This window comes from Heptranchias perlo, chromosome 5 (assembly GCF_035084215.1).
Source record: "Heptranchias perlo isolate sHepPer1 chromosome 5, sHepPer1.hap1, whole genome shotgun sequence".
NCBI lineage: Eukaryota > Metazoa > Chordata > Chondrichthyes > Hexanchiformes > Hexanchidae > Heptranchias > Heptranchias perlo.
The window spans coordinates 80,144,114-80,169,813 of record NC_090329.1 but is presented as its reverse complement, the minus strand read 5'-3'; the positions used below and the strand labels follow the sequence as shown (position 1 = coordinate 80,169,813).

Below are 25,700 nucleotides of genomic sequence, written 5' to 3'. Positions count from 1 at the left end.
CAGGCTCTTTGTTATCTTGGCGTCCTGTTTCACTTCCAGATCCCCTCCGACCCCCCCATCCCATTCGTCGGCAAGACTATTTAATTTAACTTCCACATTATCGCGTGCATCCCCACCTCCTATCTTCCTCTGATGCTGAAACCCTTGTATTTGCTTTTGTCACTTCCAGACTTGGCTACTCCAGCACTGTGCTTGCTGGCCTCCTATCTGCCATCATCCATAAACTACAGCTTGCCCAAAGCCCTGCTACTCATATCCTATCCTGCTCAAATTCCTGCTTGCCCTTCACCCTCATCCTTGCAGACTTAAAGTGACTTCCTGTTCCCCAATAAATAATGTTTTGCATTCTCAGCTAGCTTGGTCGTACTGTCCCTCCCTAAACTATTTTTCTTTTCTACCTTTCTCTTGCTCCATTTGAAAAAAAATCTTCAGAATATCCATCTGTTGAACCAAGCTTTCAGTCAGCTTACTTATTTCTCCCTTCCTGGCCTGGTGTCCATTTCCTTTCTGCCCACTGATGAAGTGCCTTGTGATGCTATATCAGCTGTTGTTGAATTCAAATACCACAAGTTAGAAGTGAGGAAGTTTGGAGTAAGAAGGGAAGTCACTTGAAACCTTTTCACCACAGCATAATAAAAGTGTAAGATGCAACTAGATTTCTGTAGAGAAAGAGGTGGGTGAGATTCAGATCTTTCAAAAAGGGATGACTTTATTTGGCCCACTGGCCTTTTCCTCTTCTTAAAACTTTTTATGTGCCTTGTTATAATTTCAGCAACTACATTTTTGTTGTCAACTTGTTAAGTAACTCCTAACCAGCACAAAATGAGAAAGTATTTAATGCGAGATAAATATGATAAACAATCTTGAAACTTCAGTTTGTGAACTGCAAATGATTCCAGAATGCAATGAGTTGTGATATTTTCAAATATACTTGATGCAAATTTTACAATGTAAAGAAAACGGCACACAACAATATTCCACATAATTATGTTTGAAAAACAGGGTTGTGTGTAATAAATTCTATTTGTTACATTCAGTGCATCTTACCTGTAAGGTCTCTGTTCTTAATTTGTGCGCAGTTGGTCGTGTAACCAGTGGTGACTGCAGTGTTGTTACACATTCCATTGGTTTTGGTACATTCCATTCCATGTTTTGTAACTAATATATAATCAGTTCAGTGAATGAAACTGGTAGGTGCATAGATAGAAGGTGATTTAAGAGCCCAAAACTGCGGAAGGTTGAGCAATAGCGAAAATATATTCTTTGAACAAATGCCTTGGTAATACTTATCTCAAGTTTGTGTTTTACTAAAATCAAGGATAGTTCCTTCTGGCACGCCATAGAAATGAGTTTAGCAGCACTTGAGTTGAGTTTCATTTCTCTCTGGGTTCTTGGTCCTTCTGCAGTTTAGCATAACCTTCACCTTTTCAGTCAATTTCACATCATTGAAACATTTGCTACAATTTGGCTGAATATTCTTATTTATACATATTGTGTTCCAGCTGAAGGGTGCAGAAAAAAAGTTTAACTAACGGCATGCACCGCAAGATGTCCCACTCCGTTTTATTTTTTAAAAAAAAGAACAGCATTAATAGTAAATCTTTCCCAAATCCTTTCTGTGGGGGGAAAAAAGTCAAAAAATAATCCTTAAACCTGATTGCATCATTGGTGTAACTAGTGAGAAGATACGATTAGGGATTTTTTTTCCTCTCTATGCCTGACAATTAAATATTTGTGCATGATGTTCTTGATCTGTCTTTGACTCATGCATGTTCATATCTTATTGTTACAACCTATAGTGTGTGAAGGTGCCTAAAAAGCAAAGAATTTCTCCAACAAACCTAAACTAAAACATTGTCTCTTGGACCAGAGGTTTATTGCAGTACAAAGTATTCCCTTTCCATATTCGGTTTAACAACAGTTGAACTGCTTTTTGTTCAGGTCCATTTTTTGACCTACATATCTGGTAAATCTGATAAATCTGATAAATTGTCATCATGTCAGGTGACTATTTTAACTTTGTCTTTCAGATTAACATCTAGTTTTATACTTTGACCATGTACACTTAAAAGCAGGTTAAAGATTATCTCTGCTGTTTGTCCCTTGGAATTCCCCAAGTACAAACAATGTTATAATTTGATTCTTATTTCTAAAATTGTATCCAAGATGTGTATTCATAATGTATATCCATTGTAAACTCATGAACAAGGTATGACCATGCTCACGTTCTTCTTTAAATTCAGTACAGTTAATTTGTACTGTAGGAGAGGAGTCCATTTTATTACCATGAATTATTCAAATTTTTGAATTAATTTTAATCTCTTAATTTACTCCAAGGATTTGCTTTTTTAACTAGTCTTAACTCAGTTGAAAGGTCCTGATAGTAACTGATAGATTTGAGCAGATTGTCGTCAAAGGTCCTCATTTGTGTTCATAATGTGATCTAGATCAGTGCAGTGTACATGCTCTGATATGTGATAGGTGTTTTTCTCCCTTTAACATGGAATGAAACTCTTTAAAAGTTGTGTTGTGTTAGCATGTGGATTGCAGAGGTCATCACTGAGCTTTGGGATCTTAAGTGTTTCTCTAATACAGATGCAAGACGAAAACATGTGATTTGAGAAACTATTATTTTGATTAAATTGTATTATCACTTTTGTTCAATTCCATAAGCAAAGCTCTAAGTATAGAATGTGGTTTACATGTTCAGTTTTAATAATTTCATTAGAAAGTTTAATGTTATCGCTAGGTTTTCAGCAAAAAGTAATGATAGGTGTGTAAAATTTTCAGAGTATCTTCACTTAAACTGTGAATTAAAAAGCCAATGCTATAATAGATTTTTGTTCATCCACATTTGAGTTATATCTGGAGAGAACATTTTGAATTGTATGACTCTAGGGTGCAGTATTGGTCTGACATTGGTAATGAGAACAATATAAACTAGTAAATTAAAGGGGTTTTTATCTTCACACTTTTACAGCATCCAGTTTCAGGACAGCTAAGTCTATGCTGTTATTATTGCAACGAGGAGCTGGTCTAAGTAAGTGAACTGGACTTCACGTTTATATGGAGCTCACTGATAGAAAGCAGATGACTAGTTCCCCCAAAGTTACTTTGCTGAAACCGGTTTTATTAGCCTAAGGGCAGAATCACTGCAATGCCATTGGGACAAGGTGTGGAGATGCCGGTGATGGACTGGGGTGGACAAATGTAAGGAATCTTACAACACCAGGTTATAGTCCAACAATTTTATTTTAAAATCACAAGCTTTTGGAGATTATCTCCTTCGTCAGGTGAGTAGGGTTAGGGTTAGGGCTACTCACCTGACGAAGGAGATAATCTCCGAAAGCTTGTGATTTTAAAATAAAATTGTTGGACTATAACCTGGTGTTGTAAGATTCCTTACATTGGGACAAGGGAGTGAGGATTGTTTATACTCTGGAATGCCACCGATGAAGGAAGGCCTCTGGCAGCTGCCCTGATGTAAAAACCACCCAGGAGTATCACAGAAAATGGAAGCATATTGGCTTAAGTGCGATTTGCTCTGTATCTTATTGTGGCCCATATAATAATATAGCTTGGGTACCAACGTTAAAATAAAAATTTAAAATGGTTGCAGTTCAGTTTTTACTGACTTCCATGTTGACTGTGTTGCAAACCAGTGAACATTTCTGAAGTGCTTTTTGAATCTGATGATATTTGGTTCTGTCTACTTCCTTCAGCTGTCCTTGGAGATGGCCTCGGGATTTGTCTGCAGTACTTATTGTTGCCAGAGATTTTGGAACTTTTCTCTGTGGTTCCCTCCCTCGTATTTTAAGAAAAAATTGACACACTACAACATAGCACCTTTAATGTAGTAAACCATCCCAAGGCATTTCATAGGAGTGATTAACAAACAAAATTTGACACCAAGCCATATAAGGAGATATTAGGATAGGTGACCAAAAGCTTAGTCAAAGAGGTAGGTTTTAAGGAGTGTCTCAAAGGAGGAGAGAGAGATAGTGGTGGAGAGATTTAGAGAGGGAATTCCAGAGCTTAAGGCCTAGGCAGCTGAAGGCACGGCCGCCAATGGTGGAGAGATTAAAATCAGGGATGCGCAAGAGGCAAGAATTGGAGGAGTGCAGAGATCTCGGAGGGTTGTAGGGCAGGAGGAGGTTACAGAGATAGGGAGGGGCAAGACCATGGAGGGATTTGAACACAAGGATGAGAATTTTAAAATCGAGGCGCTCCAGGACTTGGAGCCAATGTGGGCAGCAAGCACAGGGGTAATGGGTGAACTACCAAAGAGGGACAGTACCATTCACCCTGTTACAGATAATCTCTAAATGTTATCAGAAGATACTTTTAAACTTGTTACAATACTGACAAGCTTAAAAATACAGACAGACAGACAGACAGACACACACCTTGTGGAGGCAGAGGGCATGGCTGAGGTACTAAATGAATACTTTGCATCTGTCTACATCAGAGAAGAGGATGCTGCCAATGTAGCAGTAAAAGAGGAGGTAGTTGCGCCATTGGATAGGTTAAAAATAGATAAAGATGAGGTACTTTAAAAATTGGCATTGCTCAAAGTAGAAAAGTCACCCAGTCCAGATGGGATGCATCCTGGGTTATTGATGAAAATAAGGGTGGAAATTGCAGAGGCTCTGGCCACAATCTTGCAATCCTCCTTAGATATGGGGCTGCTGCCCGAGGACTGGAGGATTGCAAATGTTAGACCCCTGTTCAAAAAAGGGGAAAAGGGATAAACCCGACAATTACAGGCCAGTCAGCCTAACATCTGTGGCAGGGAAGCTTTTGGAGACAATAATCTGGGACAAAATTAATTGGCACTTGGATAAGTATGGGCTAATAAACGAAAGTCAGCACAGATTTGTTAAGGGAAGACCATGTTTATCTAACTTGAGTTATTTGGTCAAGTAACAAAGAGGATTAATGAGGGTAGTGCATTTGATGTGTATATGGACTCTCAAAAGACATTTGATTACATAATAGACTTGTTCGCAAAATTAAAGCCTATGGGATTCAAGTGATAGTGGCAGCATGGCTACAAAATGAGCTAAGGGACAGAAAGCAGACAGTAATGGTGAATGGTTGTTTTTCAGATTGGAGGGAAGTATACAGTAGTGTTCCCCGGGGGTCTGTATTAGGACCACTGCTCTTTGTAATATATATTAATGACCTGGACTAAGGTATAGAGGGTATAATTTCAAAGTTTGCAGATGACATGAAACTTGGAAATGTAATAAACAAGGTGGAGGATAGTAACAGACTGGTGAAATGGGCAGATACATGGCAGATGACATTTAATGCAGAGAAGTGTGAAAAGTGATACATTTTGATAGGAAGAATGAGGAGAGGCTTTATAAACTAAATGGTACAATTTTAAAGGGGGTACAGGAACAGAGAGACCTGGGTGTGCACATCCACAAATCTTTGAAGGTGGCAGGACAAGTTGAGAAGGCTGTTAAAAAAGCATATGGGAACCTGGGCTTTATTAATAGAGGCATAGAATATAAAAGCAAGGAAGTTATGCTAAACCTTTATAAAACACTGGTTAGGCCTCAGCTGAAGTATTGTGTTCAATTCTGGACTCCACACTTTAGGAAGGATGTCAAGGCCTTAGAGAGGGTGCAGGAGAGATTTACTAGAATGGTGCCAGGGATGAGGGACTTCAGTTATATGGAGAAGCTGGGGTTTTTCTCCTTAGAACAGAGAAGGTTAAGGGGAGATTTGATAGAGGTGTTCAAAATCATGAACGGTTTTGACAGAGTAAATAAGGAGAAACTGTTTGCAGTGGCAGAAGGGTCAGTAACCAGAGGTCACAGATTTAAGGTGATTTTCAAAAGAACCAGTGGCGACATGAGGAAACATTTATTTACGCAGCGAGTTGTAATGATCTGGAATGCACTGCCTGAAAGGGTGGTGGAAGCAGATTCAATAGTAACTTTCAAAAGGGAATTGGATAAATACTTGAAGGGGAAAAATTTGCAGGGCTATGAGGAAAGAGCAGGGGAATGGGACTAATTGGATAGCTCTTTCAAAAAGCCAGCACAGCCACAATGGGCCGAATGGCCTCCTCTGCTGTACCTACTATGATATATATTTAAGCTTGCTGGTATTGTAACAAGTTTAAAAGTACCTCCTGTGAATCGGGAAGAATTGTAAATGTCATGTTTTGGGACTTTTCATCACCTTTTTCCTTCATGGAAAGGATTTGAAATGAGATATGCTTAAGTGTTCTGTTTCAAAACAAAATGTATTTGCTTAGTTTGTAAAAGGAAAAAGCTACATGTGGCATGCATTGTTGGGTATTAAAGCTAGACAAACCAGTTTGTGCAATGTTGTGATTCACTGTCTACTTCAAACTGTGATGTGGAGATGCCGGTGATGGACTGGGGTGGACAAATGTAAGGAGTCGTACAACACCAGGTTATAGTCCAACAGCTTTATTTGAAATCACAAGCTTTCGGAGCTTTGCTCCTTCGTCAGGTGAAGTGAAGAGTTGCAAAAAGGCACAGCATATATAGTCAGAGAACAATGCCTGGTGATTACAGATAATCTTTCTAACTGCCCTTTATCACACCTCGGCAGAGAGATAATCACAGCAATCAAAGGAGTGAATGGTGTTCAGACAGGTCAGTCAGGGAAACATTACATCCAAGAATACTGAGGCGGGGTCAAATCAGAAAGACAGACAGAGAGAGAGAGAGAGAGAGAATGACCAGTTGTATTAAAAACAGATAACTTTTTACCGCTGGAAATCGCAGCAGGTCCGGCTGCATCTGTGTATGGAGAACAAGCCAACTACGACTTGAGTCTGGATGACTACGTCAGGTGGGGTTACATGTAGCGTGACATGAACCCAAGATCCTGGTTGAGGCCGTCCTCATGGGTGCGGAATTTGGCTATCAATTTCTGCTCGACTATTTTGCGTTGTCGTGTGTCTTGAAGGCCGCCTTGGAGAACGCTTACCCGAAGATCGGAGGCTGAATGTCCTTGACTGCTGAAGAGTTCCCCGACTGGGAGGGAACCCTCCTGTCTGGCGATTGTTGTGTGGTGTCCGTTCATCCGTTGTCGCAGTGTCTGCATGGTCTCGCCAATGTACCATGCTCCGGGGCATCCTTTCCTGCAACGTATGAGGTAGACAACGTTGGCCGAGTCACAGGAGTATGAACCATGTACCTGGTGGGTGGTGTCCTCTCGTGAGATGATGGTATCTGCGTCAATGATCTGGCATGTCTTGCAGAGGTTGCCGTGGCAGGGTTGTGTGGTGTCATGGATGCTGTTCTCCTGAAAGCTGGGTAATTTGCTGCGAACGATGGTCTGTTTGAGGTTGGGTGGCTGTTTGAAGGCGAGTAGTGGAGGCGTGGGGATGGCCTTAGCGAGGTGTTCGTCGTCATCGATGACATGCTGAAGGCTGCGAAGAACATGGCGTAGTTTCTCCGCTCCGGGGAAGTACTGGACGACGAAGGGTACTCTGTTGGTTGTGTCCCGTGTTTGTCTTCTGAGGAGGTCTATGCGATTTTTTGCTGTGGCCCGTCGGAACTGTCGATCGACGAGTCGAGCGTCATATCCCGTTCTTACGAGGGCGTCTTTCAGCGTCTGTAGGTGTCCATCGCGTTCCTCCTCGTCTGAGCAGATCCTGTGTATTCGCAGGGCCTGTCCATAGGGGATGGCCTCTTTGACGTGGTTGGGGTAGAAGCTGGAAAAGTGGAGCATCGTGAGGTTGTCCGTGGGCTTGCGGTAGAGTGAGGTGCTGAGGTGCCCGTCTTTGATGGAGATTTGTGTGTCCAAGAAAGAAACCGATTCTGAGGAGTAGTCCATGGTGAGTTTGATGGTGGGATGGAACTTGTTGATGTTATTGTGTAGTCTCTTCAGTGATTCTTCGCCATGGGTCCATAGAAAGAAAATGTCGTCGATGTATCTGGTGTATAGCGTTGGTTGGAGGTCCTGTGCAGTGAAGAAGTCGTGCTCGAACTTGTGCATGAAAATGTTGGCATATTGGGGTGCGAATTTGGTCCCCATGGCTATTCCGTGTGTTTGGGTAAAGAACTGGTTGTCGAAGGTGAAGACATTGTGATCCAGGATGAAGCGGATGAGTTGTAGGATGGCGTCTGGAGATTGGCTGTTGTTGATGTTGAGTACTGAGGCTGTTGCAGCGATGCCGTCATCGTGGGGGATACTGGTGTCGAGTGCCGAGACGTCCATCGTGGTGAGGAGTGTTCCTGGTTCAACTGGTCCGTGGGTGCTGAGTTTTTGTAGGAAGTCTGTAGTGTCGCGACAGAAGCTGGGGGTTCCCTGTACGATGGGTTTCAGGATGCCCTCGATGTATCCAGAGAGGTTCTCACACAGGGTTCCATTGCCTGATACGATAGGATGTCCGGGTGTGTTGGCTTTGTGTATCTTTGGGAGGCAGTAGAAGTCTCCCACCTGGGAGTACGTACTTCAAACTGAGACAATGAGAGTCAATTGTCTCATTCTTGGCCCCTATTCATTTGGTCAATAGAGGAGCTGTTTACTATAAATCCGCACCCCGAGAGGTATCTGTTTTTAATAACAGGCCTACTGGTGAATCATTGAATGGAGAAGATGATGGACTGTTCTCCTACATAGAGAAAAGGACAAAAGGAGTACAGGTGCAATCAACCAGCTAGGTCCAGGGAGGAAGGCTGGCCTAGTGAGGGAAAATTCACTCATCCCAAGCCCAGAGCTGGTCAGAAACAGAAAGCTGACTAGGAAAACTTAAGTGAGTCATCTAATATGGATTGTATGACGTATTTTAATTGATTTTCTTCTTCTCCAGAAGGGTTCCGTAGTTAGCTCAATCAAGATGAGATTTGATTACATCTGTTAGTCTTTACAATCACTTGCTGTCTATAAAATAAAACTGATTACATAGAATGTACAGCACAGAAACAGCCCATTTGGTCCATGCTGGTGTTTATGCTCCACACGAGCCTCCTTCTATCCTTTATCTAACCTTTTCAGCGTAACCTTCTATTGCTTTCTCCCTGATGTGTATATCTAGCTTCCCTTAAGCTTCGATGCATTTAATGATTCATATCTGGCCCTATTTCATTAAAGTGTTTCAGTCTATCTTTGGAAAGATTGGAGAGGGCATATGCAAAAGAAACAATATCCACAGATCACAAGAGGATCCTATTGTTACACTATTGTAGAATTAGATATTGGGTAGTGCAAGCATACTTGTGAATGTAAGCCATTTGGACCATTTACAGAAGTGAACAGCACCACTGTATCTGAGAGAATATTAAAGGCTCGTTATAAACTGGATAGCCAAGTGGTGAAAGATAGAATACTAGAGCAAGGTCTCCAATTGCTTCCAAGCCTTTATTCAAAGAGATCCCCCTTACACACACACCACACCTGAGATAAGCTCTCATATAAAAGGGATACAAGAGAGTCCCCAATTGACACACACCACCTGAATACAATTAACACGAATTGATATAAATCACATGATACAATTAACAATGCAGATCTAAAATTTGTAACACTCTATATGGGGAAAGGTGTGACATAGACATTTGAGACACGAAATTCTGGTAATCCATCTCTGCTGGTGAAAGTGTAGCATAGTGGAACTCCCATCTGTCCACGAAGCCAACTGTAGACCCCATTGCATGTCGTGATCATATTCGGGGCATTAAGGCAGTAATCTCCTCGATATGAATTTGGGTTTTGGGTTTAGTGGGGGTCAGTCACTGCCCTGTGTTTATGGAAGTCAATGGAAAGGAAAATTTGGGAGGGGTGTATAACTGGCGGCCAATTTTCTACAACCAATTTCTGCCACCGCTGCAGTTGAAAATTACCATTGTCCTCTGGACTCTCAAGCTGTATAAATCATTTATAATTTTAGTCACAAATGGCAAATGTCCTGACTGGAACTTTTAATGCCAAGTGTACACATCAGTCCAGGTCTTTTCTCTGAATTTTGTTGACTCTATCTATGAAAAAGGCTTGCAATTTGTTTTGGACTGGGAGGAATGATTCGAATGTGACTGTTATTTTAGTTTGTTATTACCTAGTTGGTGAAAAGATTCTACTTGACTTCTTACTCCTAATTTTTAACTTTAATTTGTTTCCCCTGGTACTTGAACCCTTATCATAGGGGACAGTTTGTCAACTTTCAGAATCTAGGAGCACCGCTTATTTAGCAGCTAATTAGAATTTCTATGGTTAAATGGCTATTGATTCACCTATACATCACTCTGTAACTACAACTCTAGTCACCTCTCTTGGCTATTATTTTCTGCTCCTTATTTCCTCTATCTCTATGTACCTTTTGTTCCTCTGCCTATTATTATGTGTCAAACATTGCAATGATTTTCTGAAGCTGCCATTGTATGGCTACAGTATGTTTCCAAACTATGATATTAGTTGGATGATGAATCATATGGAATGCAACATGACCTACTTCAGTTCCCAGAATATAGCCTCTGATATCATCTTTGACATTTAAGGATCTTAAGAATGTGGTACATACCCAGCAGAAAATAGAAATCAAGTGTCTAACTGGTGTGTGTTTGGTTTTGGGAGACAAGGGGGGCAGAAACTGGGCAGGTAGAAAGTTAAAATCAACCGGGTGACTTACTGGCAAATGTCCTACTTGTCTTCTATTTTAACCTGCTTGCTCTTTTGAGGTCATCGGGCCCCGACTGCAATTTTAACTCTGGTCTGAGTGGGGAAGCCGCTGCAGCTTTCCTGTCGGGAGAAGTCAATGGTAGAGGATCCGGGACCAAAAGAGGCTATTTAAGCAAAGTTATTTTTTACTTGTGGGACCCGGAGGAGCAGTGCTCCTCTGGGTCCCACAAGGAAAATTTAGGTCTCCCCTGCCCCAAACTCCCCCTTCCCTCCTGAAATCTCCTCCATGTGACTTACCTTCCTATGGTGCTGTCTGGCAGCATTCAGCCGCTCAAACTTCCACTTTCCACCATTTTAGGTGGGCAGCTGACCGGCGTATGCAGATGAGGCTCGGTAAAATCACCTGGGCCTCGTGTATAACGTGCTCACCCTGCCTGCACGAATGCCGCTCCCAGTTAAAAGTCCCCCGTATGCGAAATTCAACTTCAACAGGGGTGCAAAATGGGCAGCAACTAATCGGCTGCCCATTAAACACCCCACCTGATTTTCCTTTCCATTGAAGCCTGGGCCTTGCTGCCCCGCCAGCATTTGCATGCAGTGGGTGGGGAAGGGGCAGTCCCAACAGTGGGAGGAACATCTAGGTTAGGGTGGAGAGTGACAGTCGATTTTCCCCACCCCAGTCCCAATTTTCTCTGCAAAAGTGATCACAAGGCAGCGAGCTCATGGATTCTTCATTCATTCTCAAAGTTTTCTGCCCTGTATTCACTCCAGTGTTTTACAACAAGTATTGTTAAATAGTTATTGGCAGGCCAAAATCAAAATCATTTCAGGCAAATAGAGAAAAAAACAAGTGCTACCCATTTCATCTGTCTCCCATCCCAATTTTCCCTGCCAACTGGAGGATAAAATTGAGGCCTGGTTCATCATCCAAAACTACAATATACCTGTTCCCTTTTTTGAATACTCGTGATCCTGCTTTGTATTTTGAGCATTTTCTTTTCCTATTTCAAATTTGCAGCATTCGCAATTTTGGAAAATATTTTATTTTCCATTCAGTTTTAGACTGTATGGATGTTTCATGAGTTGGAAGGTAATAGCTGCTTCTATAATGTGTGCGATCCATGTCAGTGTGTATCACGTGCAGGTGTCTGTATCCCCAAAGTAAATTTGTCAGATTTGATAAGGCCAGTTGTCATCCTCAGTAAAACTGACACATTTACTTGGGTTGGTCCCAGCTTTATGATCCTTGCATGTTATGGGCTTTTAAACCAGTATAAAAGCAGACAGATGAAATGGCTAGCACTTGTTTTTTCTCTATTTGCCTGAAATGATTGGTTATTGGCAGGTCAAAATCAAATTTAACAATACTTGTTGTAAAACACTGGAGTGAATACAGGGCAGAAAACTTCGAGAATGAAGAATCCATGAGCTCGCTGCCTTGTGATCACTTTTGGGTATTCATTATTCCCAATATGTCCCTGGGCAACCTACCCTAGGAATTTTGAATTTAGAATGACTTCCTGGATGTGATTGTGTGAAACTGAGGGTAATTACAGTTCCTGAAAAAGAAACCTTGAAAGACAGGAGTTATCTGCAAATAAATGATAGTGTTAGGCAGTAAGCCTTTGGAACCTGTTAAACATTTCTTTGCGAATTCAAATTAGTTTCTCATGTAAATGGAGTACAGTAATTGCAAAATATAATGGATCCAAGTATAATTTAGTCAAATTTTTAATAAATTTTGTTGCCTATTTCAGGTTCATAAAATGTATGTATGGGGGTGCTCCTTTTGTCTCTGTTCATCACAAAAAAAACAGTGACTCAGGGGTAACTACAGCACCTAGTATTATACTGAGCCATACAGACCACGAAGGTCCTCCTTTTGATCTTTGTTCTTTGCTAAATTAGCTGATCTCAGTCAGGGCAATGGTAAGGATACTCAAATTAGCCAAATGTACCTGGGTTAGCCAGGGGAAGGTGAGACATATCTGCAACATGAAATTCCGTTTGATCAAGTGCTGTGGCTAGTTCTAAAAGTTCATCTAAGATCTGCTCTCCAGGGGCTGGTGGGGCAAAATTTTAGATGAATGCCCTTCTATAGTCCGTGTTGGAACTACATGATCTGCATCGGTGAAACTGCATTTGTTGCTCGTCAATGTTAGCATGCACAAAAGGCATCTACAAATTAATGTTGATCTTGTGCAACCATTTGAAATATGATCAATTCATATGTTGTATTTTGCTTGGGGGTGAAATGATGAGTTAGGCCTTTCTTAGCATTATCATAGTGTGCGTCATTTCCAGTATCAGATGGTGTGTCGAGTATATCTTGCAGCATGGGAGAGAACATTTGCAGAAGTGTACTATTGATGATATCAAAACCCATTATGGCAGACGGGCCATCTCCCGTAAATTTCTCCCATCTTGAAAGATTGAAGCATAGTTGCCAAACGTTCGCTATCTGAGCAAGATGTTATTATTTTGGCCCTCTTGTTTACACTACTCACAGTTCTGGGCACTTAAAAATCTACCCCACACCATTTTCCGAAATATTCATTCTGTGCATGCATGATGTTTCGGTGCATCTTCTGTTTAAATCCTTTTGTGCCCTCGCAACCTCCCCTCTCCGGACCTCTCCATCCCTTGGACTGCAGCTCCTTGTGAATTGCCCATCACCTTCACCCCACCATTAACAGCCATGCCTTGAGCAGCCTGGACACCATGCTCTGGAATTCCCCTACTGAACTCCTCTGCCTCTTCACCTTTCTCTCCTCATCCTTTTAAGACGGTCCTTAAAACCCATCTCTTTGATCAAGCTTTTTGGTCACCTCTCCCAATATAACCTTCTTTGGCTCTATGCCCATTTTGGTGATTATGCCTCTGTGAAGCACTTTGGGAGGTTTTCTATGTTAAAGGTGCTATATAAATGCAAATTGTTGTTCACAATTTATGCTCAAGCTTGGTTATTCTCAGTGGGCAAGTTTTGTTGGTTTCGATTAAGCTGTCAGTTCGGTGATTTCATAGATTGGTCCCACTTAGTGAAGAAAAGATTTGTCTGGAGATGTGTTCATGCGTCACAAAGTGTTCTGCCTTCTCTTAGCTAATTAACAACTGATGATTAACAACAGTTGATCAAGTTTATCTGAATTTACAAGTATTGGCTTTCTTTGCATTTTATTATTCTCATTATTTAACTGAATTATTTAGATATCCAATCAGATTGCCAGATATTCACACATCTGCTTAAAAGTAAAAATAAATAGATATTGACACTCCAAAAAATATTGAATTGTTATACATAAATCATGCTCTAATTATCAATACTTATATCAGAAAAGGTTGTAATATTCTGCACTATTGTGAATAATTTATATCACTCTGTAAACTTTTAGCTTGGGCCCTGTAATGGAATTACTTCCTGAGATAGTAAAATAATTATAACAAATAGTCAATTGAAATCCCACAAGAAGAAATGGACAATATCATACAATCATAGAATGGTTACAGCACAGAAGGAGGCCATTCGGCCCATCGAACCCATGCCAGCTCTTTGTAAGAGCAATTCAGTCAGTCCCATTCCCCTGCTCTTTCCCCATTGCCCTGCAAATTTTTTCCCTTCAAGTATCTATCCAGTTCCTTTTTTGAAAGCCATGATTGAATCTGCTTCCCTTTCAGGTAGCGCATTCCAGATCATAACTACTCGCTGCGTAAAAGAGATTTTCCTCATGTCGCCTTTGGTTCTTTTGCCAATCATCTTTAATCTTTGTCCTCTGGATCTTGATCCTTACTTTTTCTAAACCCCACTTTAAGGAAAACAACCCCAGCTTCTCCAGTCTATCCACGTAACTGAAGTCCCTCATCCGTGGATCCATTCTAGTAAATCTTTTCTGCACCCTCTCTAAGGCCTTCACCTACTTCCTAAAGTGCGGTGCCCAGAATTGGACATGATACTCCAGTTGTGGCTGAACCAGTGTTTTATAAAGATTCAACATAACTTCCTTGCTTTTGTACTCTATGCCTGTGTTATAAAGCCCAGGATCCCGTATGCTTTTTTAACTGCTTTCTCAACCTATCCTGCCACCTTCAAAGATTTGTGCACCTATACCCCAGGTCTCTCTGTTTCTGCACCCCCTTTAGAATTGTACCATTTAGTTTATATTGCCTCTCCTCATTCTTCCGATCAAAATGTATCACTTTGCACTTCTCTGCGATAAATTTCATCTGCCATGAGTCCGCCCATTCCACCAGCCTGTCTATGTCCTCTTGAAGTCTATTACTATCCTCGCTGTTTACTACAATTCCAAGTTTTGTGGCATCTGCAAATTTTGAAATTGTGCCCTGTCACTTGGCCAATTTTGTATCCATGCTGCCACTACCCCTTTTATTCCATGGCTTCAATTTTGCTGACAAGCCTATTATGTGACACTTTATCAAACGCCTTTTGAAAGTCCATACACACAACGACAACCGCATTGCCCTCATCAACTCTCTCTGTTACCTCATCAAAAAACTCAATCAAGTTAGTTAAACACGATTTGCCTTTAACAAATCCATGCTGGCTTTCTGTAATTAATCCACACTTGTCCAAGTGACTATTAATTTTTGTCCTGGATTATCGTTTCTAAAAGCTTCCCCACCACTGAGGTTAAATTGACTGGTCTGTAGTTGCTGCGTTTATCCTTACCAATATAGCAATTTTCTTGATTCACACTCCTTGCTTATTATGTAAGTGTAACAACTTCAACATGATACTGCTTTCACAAGTATCAGTTCTTCCATAATTTATTTTGCAACATGTCTTGTATCACCACTCCCATAGTACAAAAGGTCTGTGCTCGCATTGAATATGGGGTGGGAGTGTGGCTGCAATCTAAGTGATACTGGACAGTCTTTCAAAAGTTATATAATACCTTATCTTTACTGCAGTCTGGCTGAGACTCATTTCATGCCTTGCAATGGTTAGTGCCTAATTCTATTGTAAGAATATATCAGTAAATGACTCCCACTGGCTGCTACACGCCTTTTTTAGCCTGTTCTGATGTCAAGTCACCAGAGTATTGTAAATGCTTGTTTTCATTTATTTCAAACCTATAGGTATAAGCCAACCCCTCCAATCTCCTTGCAAAAGTGCAGAGAGCAGAATACACAGAATTGTTGACAATAGCTAGGGGATGTGTGAAAATCTGCTTCTGTGAATTGCAGTCATACCACAAAACCTACGAACATATGACAGTGACAGACAGGTAAAGATCCACTGGTCCATCCAGCCTGTCCCACAAACGAGCAATGCCTTGTACATCCTATGATCCTATGATCACAATATATACACTACTCACTCCACCTAACACCCATGTAACCTCCCGGGAGAGGTGAAAAACAAGGTACAAACCCAGGCCAACTTGGGTGGGGGTGGGGGTGGGGGAGAATCTGGAAAATTCCTTTCCAACCACTCTGGCCCTGATTAATGTTATACTTCTTGTACTAGGTGATCTCTTACCCCAACCAGAAATGGGTCCAACTCTTGCTTTGAAGGAATTTAGCGAAACAGTGCTATATTTTCATTTGATTATTTTCACGAGTTCTTGATTGCTGTGTATTTGCTGTCATTGAACTTGTATCTACTTATGTGACACACAAGCTAGACTCCAGGGATATGTGAGTGTATCACAGGTTCCAGTGATGCTCCTTGGTGTTCCTGAGCTTTCTCTGGGTCTCTTCAGTCAATGCTAAATCATAAATACTGAAAAATGCACTAAAAAAACATCATCCATCAAAACTACCTGGAGGCAAAGCCCAAGACCCTCCAGGAAATTTCTTATGTTCTTATAATTAGGGGTTATGGGGAGCGGGCAGGAAATTGGACATGAAGCTGAGTTCGGATCGGTCAATGCCCTGTGGGTGGCGGAGAGGGCCCAGGGGCTATGTGGCCGGGTCCTGCTCCGACTTCTTGTGTTCTTTAGATTTGTGGTTGGGATCAGATCAGCCATGATCTTATTGAATGGCGGAGCAGGCTCGAGGGGCCGATTGGCCTACTCCTGCTCCAATTTCTTATGTTCTTAAATAAATTTTACATTATCAGAGCTGACTTCCCCCTAAACCCACCACTGCAAAAGTTGCACTACTTCAGGGATTTTCTCCCACAATGCAACCGATGAAATATTGGTTGAAACTGTGACTTAAGACATGACAAGTTCATGTTCCAATGCGATTTCATTATAGCTGCTTTCTATATGGCGTAAATAAGGCCATTGGGTTTCTGTTGTCACAGAGAAATGAACTGAATTGCGGAACGTGAACTCAAAACACCAAAGAAAAATTCTGAAATCCAACAAAATAAAAACAAATTTAACTCATTCAGTCACTGTGAGCCAGTGGCCTTAGTCATAAGCCTTTATTCAGGGCTGTTTTTCAATTGTGTGCTGTTTATTGAATTAGAATCATAGAATGTTTACAGCACAGAAGGAGGCCATTTGGCCCATCGAGCCTGTGCCAGTTCTTTGTAAGAGCAATCCAGTTAGTCCCATTCCCCCTGCTTTTTCCCCATAGCCGGGAAAATTGTTCTCCAAGTATTTATCCAATTCCTTTTTGAAAACCACGATTGAATCTGCATCCACCACACCATCTCAGGAAGTGCATTCCAATCACAACTACTCGCTGCGTAAAAAAGTTTTTCCTCATGTCGCCTTTGGTTCTTTTGTCAATCACCCTAAATCTGTGTCCTCTAGTTCTCGACCCTTCCGCCAATGGAAACAGTTTCACTTAATTTACTTTATCTAAACGTTATCTAAATTGTCACTTTTTTAGGGAGGGTGTTGCTGTGTCATTCTTTGCGAAGTTTTGCAGTTTAGATTGTGTTCTGAAGCCAGGTCATTGTTTAGGACAAATGGCGATATTTGAGTCAATACTGTTCCTCGTAGAACTGTACCTTAATGTAGTTGAGCATAGTTACGTGGCATACATTGGATCACCTTAGACATAGACTACAATTAACTAAGGCCTGCATTATCTGTATTAATTAATTAATCATACTGGTACCTCCTGAATTTATTCTTAATTCTAGAAAATTATCAACAAACTACTCATTTTATATAAGGGAAACAAAACGTCATGTTAGTCTTCGCAAACACATTTTAATTTAATGTGCTGTTCATTTTCCTCACTCTTGAAGGCATGAAAGGAATTTGTAGTAGACTAAAGAAAAGGAACCTTTGCGTGGTGTGGATTTACAGGTGTCATGGGCAACTGAATTTACTAGTTGTGTCATGATGATTTGCCATAACCCACTGCGATCTTAATGCATGTTTTTGTTTTATACTCTGCTGCTTGGTTTTTGTTTTAATAAAATTCTTATAATTTGAGGGGGAGGGGTTCAGAGTGAGAGAGGAGCAAACCTCAAGAGACAAGGATGCACGTAGGAGAGGAACAAGTCAGTGCAAATAACTCAACATAGCAGGCTATTTAATGGAGGGAGGGGCAGTGTTATGGTTTGCAAAGTAGTGTTGTAATGTAGAACAGCAGTGGCTTATAAGAAGCTGTGGTTTATTGTTGTGCCATAGAAGGTAGGGTGTGAGTTCAGACTATAATCCCCACATGGCATGCTGATTTCAACTGTGCCTCTATGGGGATAGAATAAGTTGGAGGAAATGTTATCCTAAGCAGTGCTCACATCTTGCAATGGCCAGCTTCAGCACAGCTCTGGAACTTTGAAAATAGGTGGCTCACTCTATCGCCAGGATGTGGTGTGTGATGCAGGAAGAGTTGAGAATGGTGAAGCAGAGAAGATGCCTTAAAAAGATGGAGTCTCCTCTTTGGCCAAAAATATGCATCACTTAATGCACAACCAATAACTATGTTCATCAAGTGATGACTTGTCTTGTGATTGCATCTGTTATACCATTCTTGCTAGATTTTGAGTATTTTTCTCAGTAAAGTGAAAGGATTTTTCTTCTTTGTATACACACAAGGCACAATGTGAGAGTCCAGTTCTTGCGGTGTTCTATGGTGTATATATTCCAAATTCTAGGAATGGACAGGATTGTGAACCCACACATGTGAGTCTTCAAATGTGATGTAGGATTAAGAAAGCTTGTTTCAGAAAAGTAAATGTGAGGAGTCAGTTTCTTTCATTTCCACTGATACAAAAGTTGGGTCTCTGCTTTCAGCATTGGAGCCCAGAGCGACTGGAACTTGACTTGAAAATGGGAGAGCAACAAACGGAAGTCATTCTCAATTGACCATATCTCTCCTTTGATTCTGTGTCCATTAAAAAAAAATTACACTTCTGTGAAGTATCCCAGATGCTTTTCTTTGTAAATGCAAGTTATTGTTGTTGATGTTGAGAGAAGGGAACCAACTAGGCAATATAAAAGCAGCTGGACTGAACTGAGCCACATTAAGAATTCTTGGGGTCCTGGACACCAAGAACATTCTCCCCTTCACAACCCCTCTCCCCACCCCCACCTCCCCATCCATTGAAATACAAACACTGCCTTGCCATCTTCTGATAGTATCTTTAAATGCTATAATATTTTGATCCTGTGTTATGGTGAGTTTTACTGGGGGCCCCATATTTGCAAGCTGCCTCTGGGCACAGGCCTCATAAACCTGTGTGTTGACCTGCCCCTGGGAATAAAAGCTCAGGGATTGTTCTGTTATATGGTGAAATCCAGTTGTGATTGATTTGGAAAGGTCCTCAATGGTCACTATAACTGAATAATAATTCTGAAGCTACAGCCAAGCAGTGCTGTAAGCAGCTATTCCCATTAAGTTGGAGTTCAACTTTTAGGTAATCGTTTAATGCTCAATGGCCTTTATTTAAATGCAGTGGTTGTTTGTTGTGGAATGGCATTCTGTATGATGTATGAGCAGCTTCAGTACTCAATCGGCTGTTTAAACGTTCAATGTGCTGTACAAATTGTTGATACTGTAACAGAGAAAACAAAGAACGAATGAAGGATCACCACTTTCTTTCCAGCTCAAGTTAATTAATGCGACTGTCTTGTGCTGATCAGTATAGCAGGTGGAAAACATGCAGGGTTAATGTAACTGGGTTATGGCAAGCAGGGAGTGTCCTCGTTATGTCCACATGATCATTTTGAGCAGTGATCATTACAAGCAGGTTCCATCGTAACAAGATGGTTCGAATACTCTTTCACATTTGCAAGGGACCTGTGGCACTAATGAATAATGGACCCCTCCTACAATGTGCGAAAACAGCAGTAACTTGCTATCACCAGTGAAGTCCTGTAATTACAGTTACTTCAGCTCTGCTGAGATTTTGTACAAAAACAGGTTTTCTCATTTTTACTGCAGTAACAGCAAAGTGCATCCATCTGGCTCAAAAACCTTGCCTCTTTTTCACAGATCAACTACAACGACCTGCCCATCCGTCAGTTGCTTCTTTCTCCAGTAACTCATCTAGTTGTTTCTTGAATCAGCTCATACCATTATCTTGAATGGTTTATTCCACAACTTAATCATGTGGGTGAAAAAGTTCTGCCTGCCTCTCTTGCTCATAACTTTTTCTATTTTTAGTGGCCTCTAGTACTTGAACCCTTTGCCATAATGAGCAATTTGCCTGGGTTCATTTTACTAATACCCTTCATAATCTTGAAAATGTTCAAGTCTCTCCATTATTTCAAAGAAATGTTGGACTTCCTTTCTCCATAGCTTAAATTCTTGATGGTTTGAATTATTTTTATTGCTTGCCTTGGTACCCTTTCAAGGGCAATAATGTCCTTCCTGTGATTAGTTAACCAGAACTGCACACAGTTGGAGTTTGAGCAATGCCTCTTATTGCAATAATACAATCTCTTATTTTGTGCTTTGCTAATGCAACCCTGACTAATCTTTTTTTTAATGTGACTAAGTATCGTCTTGATGGTTTCATAGATTTATCCACTCCTGAATCTTTTTACCAAAGCAACATGCTTTACTGTTTTTCCTTTAACACATATCTCCCCAATTTGGTTCCTTGCTAACATTATAATTATTTTACGCTTATCCATGTTGAAATGTATCGGCCATCTTTTTGAGCCTGTTATGCAAATCTATTGCATTGTTGCTGATTATTTGCTTTGCCTCCTATTTTTGGAATGAAAATCACGTGAGTTCTACAACAGGTGGGCGATTCAGGGTCAAATGGGATACCGAGCTTGTGTACTGTTGGACTATCAAAGAGATGCATGGACTCAGGTGTTAATGTGTGGAGATTTTGGCAGGAACCAAACCAGATGGATTTAGTCTTGCCAGTGCTGAGTTGAAAGAAGTCCTTGCTCAACCAGCACTTGATAACAGCTAAGCAGTCAGTGATGGTCAAGGAGCAGAGCTGGGTATCATGTAGTATACATGTGAAAGTTGACCCCATGCTTACAAATGATGTTGCTAAGGGGAAGGGTGTAGACAAGGGGAAAACATAAAGGGGCCAAGGATGGAACTTTGGGGTACATCCAATGTGTTTGTGCAGGGTTTGGAGTAAAAACTATTACAGCAGATAAATTGGCTGCATTAGGACATGTAGGAAAACCACAGAGGTAGACGACAAATGAGAGATGGTGGAGAAGAATTGAATGGTTGACTGCCTGGCAAAGGCTGAAGGCCGTTTGGAGAGTAGGGGAGAAAACTGGCACAAAAGAAAAAGCTGCTTTATTTATGCTGTTTGTTGCACTGACCCCGCTGATTGCCAGGTCAGCAAAGGGAAGTTAACAGTGGGATATATTGGTCTGTCTGTCTTGTTACATACCGCTCTTACAACTCAAAATAAAAATGTTCTTGTATTTTATTGCAGATGGTTCTTTGGAGGAATGAAACGAATAGATGCAGAGAAACTATTGTTGATGGCTGGGAATGGACATGGCTCCTTCATAATCCGAGAAAGTGAAAGCAAGTTGGGTGATTTCTCGCTGTCAGGTATATCCTTGTGATATTTTGTGACTTTATAATGTCCTTTTGCTCTTAATCCATAATGCTGTTAACTTCAATACTGACCAATGTCTTTGGCTTTAGCAGAGTCTTGTTGAGTTATCTGCCTTGTCTTCAGATGTGTATGGATAGGAGCATTTGTTCAGATTTAGTCTTGGGTTGTCCAGCCTCTGCTGTGTTTCATTTTAGATTTCCATTTGTCAGTCTGCCTGTAATGGATTCCTTGTTATGCCACTGAGAACCATTCTGCTATATTTTGGCCCTATACAAAAGGGGTGTTCGCTCATTACTTAGACCCGCTGCTGCTTCATTGCATAAGCCATTAGCTCTAGGACCAGCACACAAAAACATGATGTGCATGGTAACAACACACGCTTCAAGTTTGCCTCTGATTTTTTTCATTGCTGCTGTTGTTCTACTGAATGATTGACTGACTGGTAGACAGATGATAAAGATCAAAGGTTGGCATTACAGCGGAGTAAAGAACAAGGCTAGAAATATGTTCCCGCAAAACTTTTTGAGGCAGTGGTGTAGAAAAACTTAAAACGAAGAATGAGAAAATGATATCCAGTTTATCAAACCAGCCCCATCCACAGACCACATGAAATATTTACCCTGATTGTATGTCATCTATTTAATCTCCTGAGAGAAAGTTTTGATCCCAAAGGAACTGAGCAAAGCTCCAGAAGAATGATGCCAAAGTGATGACTGTGCACTACTCCCTTTAGGTCATTTGGAGGCCAAATCAGAAATGAAAACCCAATCTTCTGCCTGTTCACAGAAGGCCTACTCTTTCTTTTGTGTATTGGGCTCCTTTAGCAGTATTGCAGAGACTGGAGGCAAAAAGCAGATGAAGAAATTTTCATATAATTTTATCTTCTAATTGAATGGCGTGGACCTGGATGGAGGAAGGTGTGCAGGAATGGTTTTAGTAGTCCTGAAAATTGAAGCTGAACTGGTCCCGTGCATAGTTACATTATGATGCTATTTTAAACATACTGATGTGCTGAACTAATTCAACATGTTTAGAAGGCCAAAGAGGGAGGTTGTAATCTGACAACAGATTGGAAGGCTCACAACCAAGTGAGTTTCTGTTGTTGGTCAGATGGAGGGCAGTGCTTTTATACTAGCCAGTGTTGGTCATCGATGCAAGACCCATGGACATAGAGTCAATGACACTGGAGTAAGGTAAGAGCACCTTGGCCCCTAAAATCCATAGGCTGTAACCCCAACGGTTATGCCAGAATTGGGCCCTCCGATGCCCTGCGGTGCTGACCCTGTTGAAGTTTCTGTCTTTTCTGCTTACTGATGCTAATTTCCAGCATTTATTCCAAATTTTCACCATTTGCAGTTTTTTTTTGTGGGGTCAATGTGAGGGCACCTCATTTACATTGGGTCAGTGGGCACCTGTGCCACTATGGGCGCCCTCCTGCCCTGTGCTGCCAGAAACTCCAATATCTGGCCATCATTGGCTGCCCAGGCCTCAACCTGGAGATCCCATACATTGTACCCCTTTAGTCCTGGGGCCAATCTATCAATATTTTTTTGAAGAAGTCCCTAAACTTCAAGCGTTCAGGCCACTTCCCTGGCCAAGACCCATGGTGGGCGTACTTGTACCCTTTTGGAGACCTGTATGCCTCATCTCACTGGGCGTATCATTCTCCGTTGTCATACTTGGTCCCTTATGGGCTGGGGAAGCGGGAGTTGCCTGTGTATGGAGCCTCCTCCAAGTGACTGGCCTTTTAAAAGATGGCAGAGACTCCATCCCATACAAGGCTGAGCTGGAATTCCAAATGAAGGTTGAGATTTGGCACATTCCTGGTCCTGGTCCTGGTTTCTTTTCCAAGCCGTTCCACTGGGCTCTTGCAAGAGTTATGGTGGTAGTCCAACTGAATGGGCAAAGGAATTTGACTCCTTTGTCTCTGGATGGGCCACTGAATGATCTTAGTTGTTAAATGTAGATTTAAAAACGTGCAACTACTAGTTTTGTCCTGGAATGTAAAGCGCCTTTAAAAAGTGATTTTTTGTGCCATCTAGTGGCCTGTAAATTTTCTCATCAAATTTCATGGCAGCACTGAATGTCTGGATTTCATTCTGTTAGTCACGTGTGAATCTGAAATCACATTACATTTTGTAAATTCACCAAGTGATGCTGTGCAACTTTCCTTGGAATGCAACATTAGCACGCATATCATAGAAGCTGAACACCATTTTACTGTTCCAGCAAAGAGTGTCTACCAAAAAAGATTAACCTTTTCTCCTTCCTAAGGCTAATTTCCAGCATATTCTAAATTTTCAGCATTTGCAGTTTACTTTCAAGATATAAACACTAACTTTATTCATCGGCTTTTTCCTTTTAATCATTTCTCATTCTTTATGAAATTTGTTTTATATATTGAGTGACTAATGTTACCAAAGAAACTGCTTAATTAGACATCAAAAATATTTGGTTTACATATGCATGTTTGCCTACCATGCAAACAATTCCCAAATATATTATACACTAATTGTCCATACATTTGAGTGCATTATTGATGATCCTATGATTCGTTTCAAGTGTAGAATCATTGGGCCAGAAATCGTGCAGAGCAGCGAGGTATTGCTCATTGCAACTCCTGCGAATTTAATTAACGAAAATAATTACTGCGGGCACTGCGGCATCCAATTGCTTGAATTTGAACTTTTAAGAAAGTGTGCGCTATCAATCCAGCTTCTGAGCATTCAACCTGTATTGCTCAAGCAGGCAAGCAAACTTCATTCGTTGAAAGTTAGTATTCTGGATATCATTGTAAATAAAAAAAAATATATTTTTTAATAAAAAGCTAAAGAAATAATGAAATTAAAGAGACAGAAGGGAAAAAAATTTAAAAAAATTAAAAAAATATTTTCTTTAATGAACAAAAACTATTAAAATAAGAAGTAACATGAGACTTTACATTTTTAAAAGTTAATTTTTAGTTGTTTGGCAGTCATTAAGACTAACCGTGCTTTTAAAACTTAGTTTAGGTCTGGTATTTTTAACCTTACCTGTTTGGTGGCATAATTAGTTACTTTTCAGCTGGGCAGATAAGCAAGTTTGCACTTTTTCAATGATTTCTCTGATTGCAGCATGCGCTGTCCCTTTAATTCGAAGCTGTCATATCACTGACGAATCACTAGGAGCAAGTTCACGGGTTTTACTGCGCGTGTGCAAACGCGGGAACTTGCTCCTTCAATTCACTACTAAAAACTGCGAGCGCTGTTGAGCTCTACCGTTATTTCGGAAGTGATTTCTGGCCCATTACTTTCTTAACTAGTAATGCATAATATTCTTGCGATGAAAGTTCTCAGCAACAAAGTCAGGAAATGGACTACAGCATGATGGTGAAGAAGCAATGTTGGCAATAATAGCTTGGATAATTGAAGGGTAGGGGAATACATTTGCATTGCAAAGTAGTTTGAGTCATTTGAACAATGATTATCATTTTGAAAAATATTCTTGTTTTCTTCTACATCTAAAATATTTGATTTTTTTACATCTCACAACATAGAACCAATAATTAGTAGGTAATGGTTTTAGTTTCTACTAGTCTCAATAACTCTGTCAATCTTGAATTAACTGAACCCTTTTATATCTGTCCAGATGCAGTGCCTACTGCTTCTGACAAAACAAAGCAGTTATTTCATGCAAGGACAATGGTTTTGTGAAAGAGATCTGGTGAACGTCATACACAAACTTTATCTTTTTGTAGGGATGCTTGACACAAAACAGAACAGAAAAGAACCATGACTGTATTTGACATGTTGAGCTACATTTTAAAGAAAGAACTTACATTTGTTCAGTGCCTGTTACGACCTCAGGATGTCCCAATCTACTTCACAGCCATTGGAATACTTTTGAAGTGTAATCACTGTTGTAACGTAGGGAAATGTCGCAGCTAATTTGCAAACTGCAACCACGAACAGCAATAATATAAATGACATCTGTTTTAGTGATGGTAGTTGAAGGATAAATGTTAATCAGCATATTGGGAGAACTCCCCTCTTTTATATAATGGCTGAGGATTTTGGGGATCTTAGATAATGTTCTTTTCATTATCATAATCAGTCTGTTTAAAACATTTTTTAAAAACTTAAATTTATGTTGTCCCTTTCACACCAAAATATCTCAAAGAACTTCCCACAGTGAA

General features: G+C 40.7%; 1 protein-coding gene across 1 annotated transcript in view; it reads left to right on the top strand.

Moving 5' to 3' along the window:
* Nucleotides 1-25,700, top strand: part of frk (fyn-related Src family tyrosine kinase) — a 92,542-nt gene that overhangs the window by 34,288 nt on the left and 32,554 nt on the right. The window contains exon 2 of the mRNA XM_067984692.1: nt 21,398-21,519. Coding sequence (XP_067840793.1) covers nt 21,398-21,519 — 122 coding nt within the window. The remainder of the gene's footprint in view (nt 1-21,397; nt 21,520-25,700) is intronic.